At 42.3% G+C, this 12694-nt stretch overlaps 1 protein-coding gene across 7 annotated transcripts in view; it reads left to right on the forward strand.

Moving 5' to 3' along the window:
• Window positions 1-3585: 3585 nt before the first annotated feature.
• The window catches only part of LOC311144019 (ubiquitin carboxyl-terminal hydrolase 9X-like), a 79168-nt gene continuing 70059 nt past the window's right edge, over window positions 3586-12694 (forward strand). For all 7 annotated transcript variants that reach the window (XM_084179934.1, XM_084179935.1, XM_084179938.1 and 4 more), the window contains exons 1-2: window positions 3586-3983; window positions 11757-12018. In XM_084179934.1, coding sequence (XP_084036060.1) covers window positions 11896-12018 — 123 coding nt within the window. In that variant the 5' untranslated portion in view covers window positions 3586-3983; window positions 11757-11895. The remainder of the gene's footprint in view (window positions 3984-11756; window positions 12019-12694) is intronic.

Consider the following 12694-nt stretch of genomic DNA (forward strand, 5'->3'; position numbering starts at 1 on the left):
AAAACAAAATACAGGACAAAACAAATAGACACATACACTGGTGTAAATATGATATATTTCAAGGATTGATGCGCGTTGTCCCTGTCAAATAAATTAAATGAAACTTCAGTATACGATTTGATACATTTCAACTCCCCATAGACCTGAATGGCTGGTAAAGAAAAACAATTAAAGCCATAGAATATATTGGCAGTGCCAGAGTCAATGGTAACGGTATTAGGGGGGAATTCCGATTGGAAGACCTGCTGACTCCTCAATTCCCAGAGGCAGGTAATAGGAATTATTTTCCCATACTTTCCTTTTCCTTTTTACAGGATGATACGTAGCTTTATGCCAATATAACATGCCTGCAAAATAACACGGGAATCAAAACATTAACACAGAATCTGACTGTGAACCAAACAAGTGACAATCGTCTTTTTTTTGGTCAAACTCTTTGTGTTACATGGATGCCTTGTCTGGAATAGTGACATAGCTCTGGGGAGAACAGAGAAAACAGTGTATGGTCACATTATGGCTTTACCAGAGTGCTTCACCTACTTGTAGATTTCAAGAACAGCTATGCCCTTGCTGTCATTTCAAACCACTGACAGGACAGAGGAAGGGCATGAGGGTGAGATAAAGGGAAAGTGCTACAACACACGCACACACACACACACACACACACACACACACACATATATATATACATACAGTTGAAGTCGGAAGTTTACATACACCTTAGCCAAATCCATTTAAACTCAGTTTTTCACAATTCCTAACATTTAATCCTAGTAAAAATTCCCTGTCTTAGGTCAGTTAGGATCACCACTTTATTTAAGAATGTGAAATGTCAGAATAATAGTAGAGCTTTTATTTCTTTCATCACGTTCCCAGTGGGTCAGAAGTTTACATACACTCAATTAGTATTTCTTAGCATTGCCTTTAAATGTTTTAACTTAGGTCAAACGTTTCGGGTAGCCTTCCACAAGCTTCCCACAATAAATTGGGTGAATTATGGCCCATTCCTCCTGACAGAGCTGGTGTAACTGAGTCAGGTTTGTAGGCCTCCTTGCTCGCACACGCTTTTTCAGTTCAGCCCACATATTTTCTATAGGATTGAGGTCAGGGCTTTGTGATGGCAACTCCAATACCTTGACTTTGTTGTCCTTAAGCCATTTTGCCACAACTTTGGAAGTATGCTTGGGGTCTATGTCCATTTGGAAGACCCATTTGCGACTAAGCTAACTTCCTGACTGATGTCTTGAGATGTTGCTTCAATATATCCACATAATTTTCCTTCCTCATGATGCCATCTATTTTGTGAAGTGCACCGGTCCCTCCTGCAGCAAAGCACCCCCACAGCATGATGCTGCCACCCCCGTGCTTCACGGTTGGGATGGTGTTCTTTGGCTTGCAAGCTACCCCCTTTTTCCTCCAAACATAACAATGGTCATTATGGCCAAACAGTTCTATTTTTGTTTCATCAGACCAGAGGACATTTCTCAAAAAAGTACGATCTTTGTCCCCATGTGCAGTTGAAAACCGTAGTCTGGCTTTCTTTATGCCGGTTTTGGAGCAGTGGCTTCTTCCTTGCTGAGCGGCCTTTCAGGTTATGTCGATATAGGACTTGTTTTACTGTGGATATAGATACTTTTGTACTGGTTTCCTCCAGCATCTTCACAAGGTCCTTTGCTGTTGTTCTGGGATTGATTTGCACTTTTCGCACCAAAGTACATTCACCTCTAGGAGACAGAACGCCTCCTTCCTGAGTGGTATGACGGCTGCGTGGTCCCATGGTGTTTATACTTGCGTATTATTGTTTGTACAGATGAACGTGGTACCTTCAGGCGTTTGGAAATTGCTCCCAAGGATGAACCAGACGTGTGGAGGTCTAAAAAAAAAAATTCTGAGGTCTTGGCTGATTTATTTTGCTTTTCCCATGATGTCAAGCAAAGAGGCACTGAGTTTGAAGGTAGGCCTTGAAATACATCCACAGGTACACCTCCAATTGACTCAAATTATGTCAATTAGCCTACCAGAAGCTTCTAAAGCCATGACATCATTTTCTGGAATTTTCCAAGCTGTTTAAAGGCACAGTCAACTTAATGTATGTAAACTTCTGACCCACTGGAATTGTGATACAGTGAATTATAAGTGAAATAATCTGTCTGTAAACAATTGTTGGAAAAATTGCTTGTGTCATGCACAAAGTAGATGTCCTAACCGACTTGCCAAAACTATAGTTTGTTAACAATACATTTGTGAAGTGGTGGAAAAAAGAGTTTTAATGACTCCAACCTAAGTGTATGTAAACTTCTGACTTCAACTGTGTACACACACACACAACTGTAGAGGGGAAATGTGTGTGCAGGGGTTAATCCCACTTTAGCCGCTGGACTATGGCTGTCTAGTGAGTCAGCAGTTGAGCACCCTTTCACTCTCTCCCTCTCTCTGTCTCTCTCTCTCTCTCTCTCTCTCTCTCTGTCTCTCTCCCTCTCTCTCTCTCTCTCTCTGTCTCTCTCTCTATGTCTCTCTCTCTCTCTCTGTCTCTCTCTCTCTCTCTCTCTCTCTCTCTCTCTGTCTCTCTCTCTATGTCTCTCTCTCTCTCTCTGTCTCTCTCTCTCTCTCTCTCTCTGTCTCTCTCTCTCTCTCTCTCTCTCTCTCTCTCTGTCTCTCTCTCTCTGTCTCTCTCTCTCTGTCTCTCTCTCTCTCTCTCTCTCTCTCTCTCTGTCTCGCTCTCTCTGTCTCTCTCTCTCTGTCTCTCGCTCTCTGTCTCTCTCGCTCTGTCTCTGTCTCGCTCTCTGTGCAGTCTCCCAACAGTAGTTCATAGTTAATTCATTCATATCCACTCCCCTGGTACTGTGCAGGTCTCTGATCTTAACCAAATTACACTGGACTTTGTATTTTGTTTCATCATCTTCTATGTTCCCATACAGAATCAATGGCCTAGCGGTTTTCAGCAATTTAGAGGGGCTCAATATGGCAACCAAATGAAGTGAACATTCTAAACCTTTTTTATTTTTCACACACACACACACACACACACACAGAGAGAGAGAGAGAGAGGGGGGAGCATGAGGGATGGACAGTGTGCTGATGCCATGGCAACAGTGCTGATGGAGTCAGAGAGACAAAGATTAGTAATCTGACCCCTCCTCATTTGTCTATCAGTTGACGGACCAGCACACTCCTCACAGTTCTACAGAGAAGTGTTGGGAAGGGCAAAGGGGACCCGCCTACCCCTAGAAGGGGACTCATTTTGTCCTACTGGTATTTGAACAGAACCTTCGTTTTTGTCCTTGGGCCAACTGAAATATGAACTGTCTTAGGAGCCCAATAATACACAATTTATCATAGATCATATTTATCTATTGCATACTGATACATTTTTGTTATAGAATATCTAACCATCAGACTCAACAGCTCCATGACAGTAGGAGGCGATATGTAGCCCTACAAATCCCCTTTTGATTCAGCAAGCAATGAATATTGGAGTTGAAGAAAATCCTGGATAAGTGAATCCAATATCGGGGCTGGAGTCAACCATCTATTCTTCATTGTATTGATTTTTGTTACCATTCAGCACAGGTTCCATTTGTGAAGTTGTTCTCCACAGAAGAGCTAGTTGGCTCGCTAACTAATGTTGCCGGTTAGAGTTTGGAAAGCCGTTTGGCATCTGTTTTCACGTTGTCCAGGACTGCGCTTCCGCCATATTGAAGCGGTTCACTAGCAGCAAGTTGTGACTGACTGGCCAGGACTGAACTGAGAAGAGATCGGACTAGACAGACTCTAGATAGAGTTGGGGGGGCTGCTAGCGCGCTGGTGACGCAGGAAAAACACCCAAGAGCTGACAAAAATTACAAGGAACCAGATTATTCTAAATGACAGTTGAACTTCATAAGAAATAGCAAGATATAGGGCACATTTATGTAATAAACAACGACACACTCGTCAAGGCTGGAGTAGCTCGTGAATAGAGGAGAAGTCCGATCAAATTCCAGGTAAGTGGTTATAGCAACTAGCTTGCACTGTTAACATTTGCGTCAGCTGGTGGATGCAGGTATGGCAGCTGATTTGGTAACTAACGTTAGCTAGCTCTAACGTTATTTATTTTGTTAGAAATGTATTGGACTGAAATACGTTGATACGCGTCGTCAATCATTAAATAATTTAACTTGGATTGGGAATGTTAGCTAGCTAGGTACTAGTTCTGCCAGAATAGATTAGGTAGCTAACGCTAGCTAATGTAGTTAGCTAACGTTACTGTACGTTAGTTAAGTTTGCCAAGTTACTGTCTGACTCACCCACTGACAGAGGGGGAGCAGGTCAATGTGGAGTTGGCTAGCTAAACTAATAGTTAGTTAGCTAGCTCGTGAACATTAATGTTTTTGAAAGCCGGGTCGATATCAGCCAACTAGTAATTTTAGCTTGCTAGCTAACTAGTTGACGTTTAAATTAGCTGTCGAGGTCTTTAGCTAAGTAACGTAATGAAAGGCGGTTCCCCACCCCTGAACCCGATGTCTGAGTTGTTGTTTTAATAGGGGTTCAATCCAGAAATGTCGCGCCGTGACATAGTTAGTTAGACGTATCTACAGTAAACTAGTCAATATTGGCTAGATGAACTGTAAGGTTAGCTAGCACCACAATAAAATATCTGACTAGTATGGACGTGGTTGCGCGGCCTGCTCCTTAACTACAGTTAGCTAGCTAACGTTAGCGCATTGTCTGCAGAAATGCAAATGTTTCAAAACGACGAATTCGTGGTATGTGTCTCTAAATGTTGCCAGATAACTAGCAACCTACTACAACTACCCTAACGAACTTGTATCAACGGTTACAGGAGCGGATCAGTCAAAGGCCTGGAAAACAGCGCTTGGAAACTAGGCCTTCAAGTGACGGATCGCACTGCGAAATCAAGCTTAAAACGGTTGTTGTTAGCTAGCTATTTTTCAAATTGAGATGGCTAGCTGTTTTTACAAAAGTCGACTGTCTTGATATTTCGAAGTGTAATGATATGCCATTTCTGATTTTGTTATACGATCTTTCTTTCCTTGATGATGAATGCAAGCAGATCACACAGCCAACCTAACGTCACGTTAGCGAAGTACAACTGTAGCTAGCTATCTAGTTAAGTTGACAGATACACCCGTGTTGGATGTCTTTTATTTAGCTAGCGAAGATGGAGCTGCATAATCATGGACCTGTTTGGTGGACTGTAATATTATATTGATTTATTTTTCATAACTTGTAAACGAATGCGTAATCTATTACCTATCAATTACTTGCTAACAACATCCTTGCATAATGCTAACTAACGGTAGTCAGTGACTGTTTTCATAGTGATCTTATCAGAATGATGGAAGAAATATAAATAGCTAGATCAATGGCATATATATAGTTGTCACCTCCAATGTCGTCATGGACATAGCTTATTTCGGAGTCTGATTTAGGACTCGACTCTCAGGTTTGGCCAATACTGTTTTGTGGCCCCTGTCATTCGGGATACAGCTATAGTTAAAGGCCCATTTCACATGACATAGCCAGCCAGTGATGTTTAAAGGGCTAGCTAGCCCGACAGGCCGCAACAATATTTATGTGTTATTAGCTAGTTGTCCTGTTAGACTGAAGGATGTTGAACAGAGGATGACCTCCCATGTCTCTCAATGCCATTCAGTATGGATTCATTTTCAATTCTCAGTTACTGATGAGAATGAATGATCACTGACTGACTGGTGTTTTCTTTGTGCAGTATGCTGTTGCTTAATCAGCAGTGGCTAAATGCATTCATCACTTATGGGAATCCAACTGTAGCCTACTTAATAGTGTGGTTTTGAGCTGGGCTCTCTAGGGATTGTCTTGCAGTAGAAGCATTTTAATGGCGTGTTTGTGATGCCAGTGGCCACCTGCTAAGGACAGGAAATGTATGTTTCAGTACCTCAATTTGTTTCCTTACTGAATGGTCCACTAGCAGATGGATACAAATGTGAGCATAGTGCTGCAGATAATTTAGACCTACTACTACCACACTCGGGCATCCCCTGAAGATGACATATCGGCAGAATCACTATTGTTTTTTTTTTAGGGTTGCGCCTAATCTCTGTCTGATCAGATTGTGTTTTGCAGGGCTTGAGTCTGGATTTAGTTTTCTGTTGAATCATCATGTTACTGATGTCCTCTCTGGAATGATAACACTGTTCTCAATCTTTTTTTTTGTTTGAACCAGTATCTCATTATAGCTACCTAACATCAAAGAATACAGCAGCCAGGTGTTGGTCAGAGAACACGCACGGACGCAAGCACACAGCCTACCAGACAGCACAGCTGCTGTGGTTTCTTTAATGACAAACTTAGTCACAGTCAGTCCATTGCCAGACCCAACCATTTAAATATGTCGCTGAATACATCAAGGCCTATGAAGGAAATATGATGTGTAGGGAATATATGATCAAACCCTCTTGTTCCAAACTGGGGTGGATTGGATTTCCAGTCATATTGTCTATCTCTGCCAGGCAAGACTGGTGTCGTCCCTACAGCCAACTGACTGCAGCCACATATGTGTTCAGGAGGATGCAGCATACTGAACTTTGCAGATAGAAATGCCATGAATAGATCATCAGACACAATTCTCTACTCGTCATGTCAGAGAGAGGCATGTCTATCTATTGTACTCAATATATTTATATCGGAGTGTTGTTCCAGACTGAACGCAGCCCAGGCTTTCAGGTGGGTGGAGAGAGTAAATAATACTCATCCTTATGGCTCATGGCCTTATGTGTCTTCTGGAGCTGCGGCTGGCCTTTGTTGGCTCATACAAGCTCAGTGTGCATGGTGTGGTTATAAACCAGATTGTACCTTCGAGCTGGAGGGAGAATATAAATTATGGTGTTGACTTTCTCATAGACTTTATATGAAGTTGAGGCTTTGTGTTTCTGTAGGCTAGATATTGAAACTAAATATTTTGATAAGAAAGATGCTGCTGATTTGGCATTAATTTTCAAGGAAGGTTATTTTAAATTGGGAAGTGGTTGAGCAGGTTTCCCAAAGACTGAGAGGGGAAAAAAGCATACATTTGTATTTCATCCAGATGTTCTGTGCTGGTCTGGAACAGAATCGTAAAGGAGAGTGAAAGCGAAAGGGATGAGAAATATCTCTCCTGCTTCCTGGCCAAACGATCCCATGGTTACTTCAGGAAATCCCCTCTTGTCTGAAACTGAGAAAGTTGTGTTGTCTTTGCTTTATGGTGTTCAAATACTAAAACACTGTGTGCCTCCACAACCTCTGTACATGTCAAGAATACGACTCAACTCTAAATGGTGTATGATTCATTTCCAATTCCAGCATATGTGGTTTGTAGAATAATTGACAAGTTTCCATCTGGTCAGGTGTTTATCGTAGTAGGAAAAGCGAGCAGCAAGTACAGTATGTCACATTTCCATCGTCACATGAAATCTTCAGTCTGCTCCCAATTTTACCTAACAGTTTTCATGATATCAGCTTCACCTGCTATCAGCGTCATGTGATAGCACGGGGCGGCAGGTAGCTTAGTGGTTAAGAGCATTGTGCCAGTAACCGAAAGGTCGCTGGTTCTAATCCCCGAGCAGACTAGGTGAAAAATCTGTCGATGTGCCCATGAGCAAGGCACTTAACCATAATTGCTCCTGTAAGTCGCTTTGGATAAGAGCGTCTGCTAAATGACTAAAAATGTAAATATCAGCGTCAAGTGCTTAGGCCTATTCTTTTGGTTTTCCTTCTGATCTCAATCGGATGAATATTAGATTGGGGATTCATCACTGAACAATGGCTTTTGTTTCGTTTTGCTTGTTGTTGCCCAATCTGAAACGGTAGGAGAGATCTACAGTGGGGAAAAAAGTATTTAGTCAGCCACCAATTGTTTAAGTTCTCCCACTTAAAAAGATGAGAGAGGCCTGTAATTTTCATCATAGGTACACGTCAACTATGACAGACAAAATGAGATTTCTTTTCTCCAGAAAATCACATTGTAGGATTTTTTATGAATTTATTTGCAAATTATGGTGGAAAATAAGTATTTGGTCACCTACAAACAAGCAAGATTTCTGGCTCTCACAGACCTGTAACTTCTTCTTTAAGAGGCTCCTCTGTCCTCCACTTGTTACCTGTATTAATGGCACCTGTTTGAACTTACCTATTTAAGTGGGAGAACTTGCACAATTGGTGGCTGACTAAATACTTTTTTCCCCCACTGTATCTAGATGGCCAATGATATGGGATACATGAATCACATCCATCCCATATGATTTCCATCCTTAACCCTTTTAGTCTTATAAGCAAATTACAAACTGTAAGAGTTTCCGTCTTGTGGCTTTTGGCCACTGTAAGCTGTTGATTCCTAGATCAGTGATCAGTTTTCATAACTGTGACCTTAATTGCCTACCGTCTGTAAGCCGTTAGTGTCTTAACGACCGTTCCACAGGTGCATGTTCATTAATTGTTTATGGTTCATTGAACAAGCATGGGAAACAGTGTTTAAACCCTTTACAATGAAGATCTGTGAAGTTATTTGGATTTTTAAATAACTTCACAGATCTTCATTTTATATATATATATATATATATATATATATACACACACCAGTCAAAAGTTGGGACACACCTACTCATTCAAGGGTTTTTCTTTATTTTTACTATTTTCTACATTGTAGAATAATAGTGAAGACATCAAAACTATGAAATAACATATGGAATCATGTAGTAGCCAAAAAAGTGTTAAACAAATCAAAATATATTTTATATTTGAGATTCTTCAAAGTAGCCACCCTTTGCCTTGATGACAGCTTTGCACGCTCTTGGCATTCTCTCAACCAGCTTCATCTGGAATGCTTTTCCAACAGTCTTGAAGGAGTTCCCACATGCTGAGCACTTGTTGGCTGCTTTTCCTTCACTCTGCGGTCCGACTCATCCCAAACCATCTCAATTGGGTTGAGGTCGGGTTATTGTGGAGGCCAGGTCATCTGATGCAGCACTCCATCACTCTCCTTCTTGGTCAAATAGCCGTTACACAGCCTGGAGGTGTGTTTTGGGTCATTGTCCTGTTGAAAAACAAATGATAGTCCCACTAAGCCCAAACCAGATGGGATGGCGTATCACTGCAGAATGCTGTGGTAGCCATGCTGGTTAAGTGGGCCTTGAATTATAAATAAATCACAGACAGTGTCACCAGCAAAGCACCCCCACACCATCACACCCCCTCCTCCATGCTTCACGGTGGGAACCACAGATTCGGAGATCATCCGTTCACCAACTCTGCGTCTCACAAAGACACGGCGGTTGGAACCAAAAATCTCAAATTTGGACTCCTCAGACCCAAGGACAAATGTCTACCGGTCTAATGTCCATTGCTTGTGTTTCTTGGCCCAAGCAAGTCTCTTCTTATTATTGGTATCCTTTAGAAGTGGTTTCTTTGCAGCAATTTGACCATGAAGGCCTGATTCACGCAGTCTCCTCTGAACAGTTGATGTTGAGATGTGTCTGTTACTTGAACTCTGTGAAGTATTTATTTGGGCTGCAATTTCAGAGGCTGGTAACTCTAATGAACTTATCCTCTGCAGCAGAGGTAACTCTGGGTCTTCCATTCCTGTGGCGTTCCTCATGAGAACCAGTTTCATCATAGCGCCTGATGTTTTTTTGAGGCTGCACTTGAAGAAACTTGAAAAGTTCTTGACATTTTCTATATTGGCTGACCTTCATGTCTTAAAGTAATGACAGACTGTCGTTTCCCTTAGCTTATTTGAGCTGTTCTTGACATAATATGGACTTGGTCTTTTAACAAATAGGGCTATCTTCTGTATACCACCCCTACCTTGTCACAACACAACTGATTGGCTCAAACGCATTAAATTAACTTTTAACAAGGCACACCTGTTAATTGAAATGCATTCCAGGTGACTACCTTAGGAAGCTGGTTGAGAGAATGCCAAGAGTTTGCAAAGCTGTCATCAAGGCAAAGGGTGGCTACTTTGAAGAATCTCAAATATAAACTATATTTGGATTTGTTTAACACTTTTTTTGGTTACTACATGATTCCATATGTGTTATTTCATAGTTTTGATGTCTTCACTATTATTCTACAAAGTAGAAAATAGTAAAAATAAAGAAAAACCCTGGAATGAGTAGGTGTGTCCAAACTATTCTATTTTCTCCCCAATTTCGTGATATCCAATTGGTAGTTAGTCTTGTCCCATCGCTGCAACTCCCGTACGGACTCGAGAGGTGAAGGTCGAGAGCCATGCGTCCTCCGAAACACGACCCTGGGGACCAAAGTTAGCGTGCATGGGCCCGGCCCGCCACAAGGAGTCGCTATAGTGCGATAGGACATGGGCATCCCGGCCAAACCTTCCCCTAACCTGGACCAATTGTGCGCCGCCTCATGGGTCTCCCGGTCGCGGCCGGCTTTGACGCAGCCTGGGATCGAACCCGGGTCTGTAGTGATGCCTCTAGCACTGCGATGCGATGCAGTGCCTTAGACCGCTGCCCACTCGGGAGGCCGTCATGAGACAATTGTTTCAATGAGGAAAATGTAGAGTTGAAGTTTGGTTCACTTTTTGAATTGAAATGGAATTGACCCTAACCCTGGCATTTCCTTATACAATAGAGGGCATTTCCACTACTAGCCTTCATTGTATCTATGCCGTACTAGCAGTCTGAGGTCGTCTAGGCCTCTTCCTCTCCAGTGTTAATGTCATGCTGTTTTAACTGGAGACGCTGCTGCCTACTCTCTCTAACTTTACTACAGCCCTTGGAAAGTGCTCGTTGGCAGCCTCACTGCTGAATGAGATATTCTTTCCATCTGTTGAGGATTGATATCTTAATATATTTTCCACTTTCTTACCGCTGTATGTTGTTAGTAGCAATATCATTGTAGTACATTTATTTATTTTTATTTTCACCTCTTGTCACAGACTTAAAAACAACCAAACATTTGATTGATTCCAATGCCTGCATGAGTAGCTATGGCTTGGTGTTATACTAGATTACACCGGCCCAGAATGCTAGTGTATGTCTTTCCTATGACGTCTCGCATAAGTGGTGCCAACAAGTGCTGAGTTTGCAGCCAAGTCATAACGTGTTTCACTGATGGTCATGCTGACGACCTGGCCAGCCCATGCGACGCTCTCAGCTGATGTGATGGGAAATAAAAGACCCAGACTTGGCAGCAGCCAGCCAGAGATGGTGTTTGCCTAACCGGTTCCTCTGCCTACCGTTACTCCTTATCACGTCAGCGCTCGAATGCTTATCAGTCTTACCTCCGCACATTGCCTCTACAATACTGCTTTTTAACTGCACACACGGAACGCAAGGAAGTGTCTGGGGAAAATACAAAAGATTGTTCCCTTCCATTGTTAAACGTCCCAAAGTGTCTTGACTGACAGTGTTTGTTAAGAATTGAAGGCTTATCTTTACCCCTACAACGTTATATAATGTAAATGCATTAGTTCTATTTCAATGTACAGTGTCTACTTTATTATCAGACAGAGAGCCAGGCTCACCTGACAGATGGTCACTGACAACACCAAGCAACCTATTTGATAACTCATGATGACTATAAAAAGAAATGTACCGTATATAACAAACACAGAACGTAGAAGTGATCCATTGATTGAATTTTCCTGCGTTAAAATCTCTCCTATCGCGTTCATTCGTTTTTGTGAGTGGGGACCACCATGCAGGATTTTGATGGTCTATGACAACTAACCCAATGATACACCCTAACCCTGTCCTCTCCTCTCTCTTGTCCAGGTTATGCAATGGTCTCAGCGGCCTGTCCAGATCTCCAGGTGGTTCTGTCCCGCTGCTCTCCTCCCTCTGCTCTGCCTCTGAGGCTGCTGAGGCGCCTCCTGTGATTTCCCTCCTGGCCAAGATCTGCCCCGTGACGAGCATGACAGCCACCACGCGTGGCTCTCCGGTGGGGGGCAACGACAGCCAGTCGGGCCAGGGCCAGGCGCCCGACGCCCAGGGGCAGAGTCCGAGCCAGAGCCAGCCCCCGCTGCCACAGAACCAGGTCAGGAACCTGTCTGTCTGGTCCGTCTGTCTGTCCCACCCTCTCATCTCTGTCCTTCACCTCAACCTCATGTGTTCACCATGTTCTCTCTTCTAGTCCTCTTTCCTTTTTCTGTCTTTCTCTCTCCCCTCATCCAGGGCTCCAGAAAAACATTTTCCCCTGGTGGCACTGGTGCCACTAACTTTTTCACTTGGTTGCACCAGCCCATGATTTGTTGGCACACCCAATTATTTTTCTTTTCGCGGTGTCACACAATAGAATACATTTGAGTCATCTTATACAGTAATTCACAATGCTTTATTAAGAAGTGTAATAGACTACCAAGATGCTATTCAATAAATATGTTGTTACATCTAACATATCCAAGCTGGAATGCATGAATCAAAATATTTTTTTTATGCAACCTAATCCAGTGGTTGACAGGCTATTTTTGTTATATTTTACTGTCAAAATAGTGCTCCAGAATTTCCATATACAGTGGGGAGAACAAGTATTTGATACACTGCCGATTTTGCAGGTTTTCCTACTTACAAAGCATGTAGAGGTCTGTAATTTTTATCATAGGTACACTTCAACTGTGAGAGACGGAATCTAAAACAAAAATCCAGAAAATCACATTGTATGATTTTAAAGTAATTAATTTGCATTTTATTGCATGGCATAAGTATTTGATACA

This window comes from Coregonus lavaretus (genome assembly GCF_964263955.1).
Source record: "Coregonus lavaretus genome assembly, chromosome: 16".
In the NCBI taxonomy this organism is placed as follows: Eukaryota; Metazoa; Chordata; class Actinopteri; order Salmoniformes; family Salmonidae; genus Coregonus; species Coregonus lavaretus.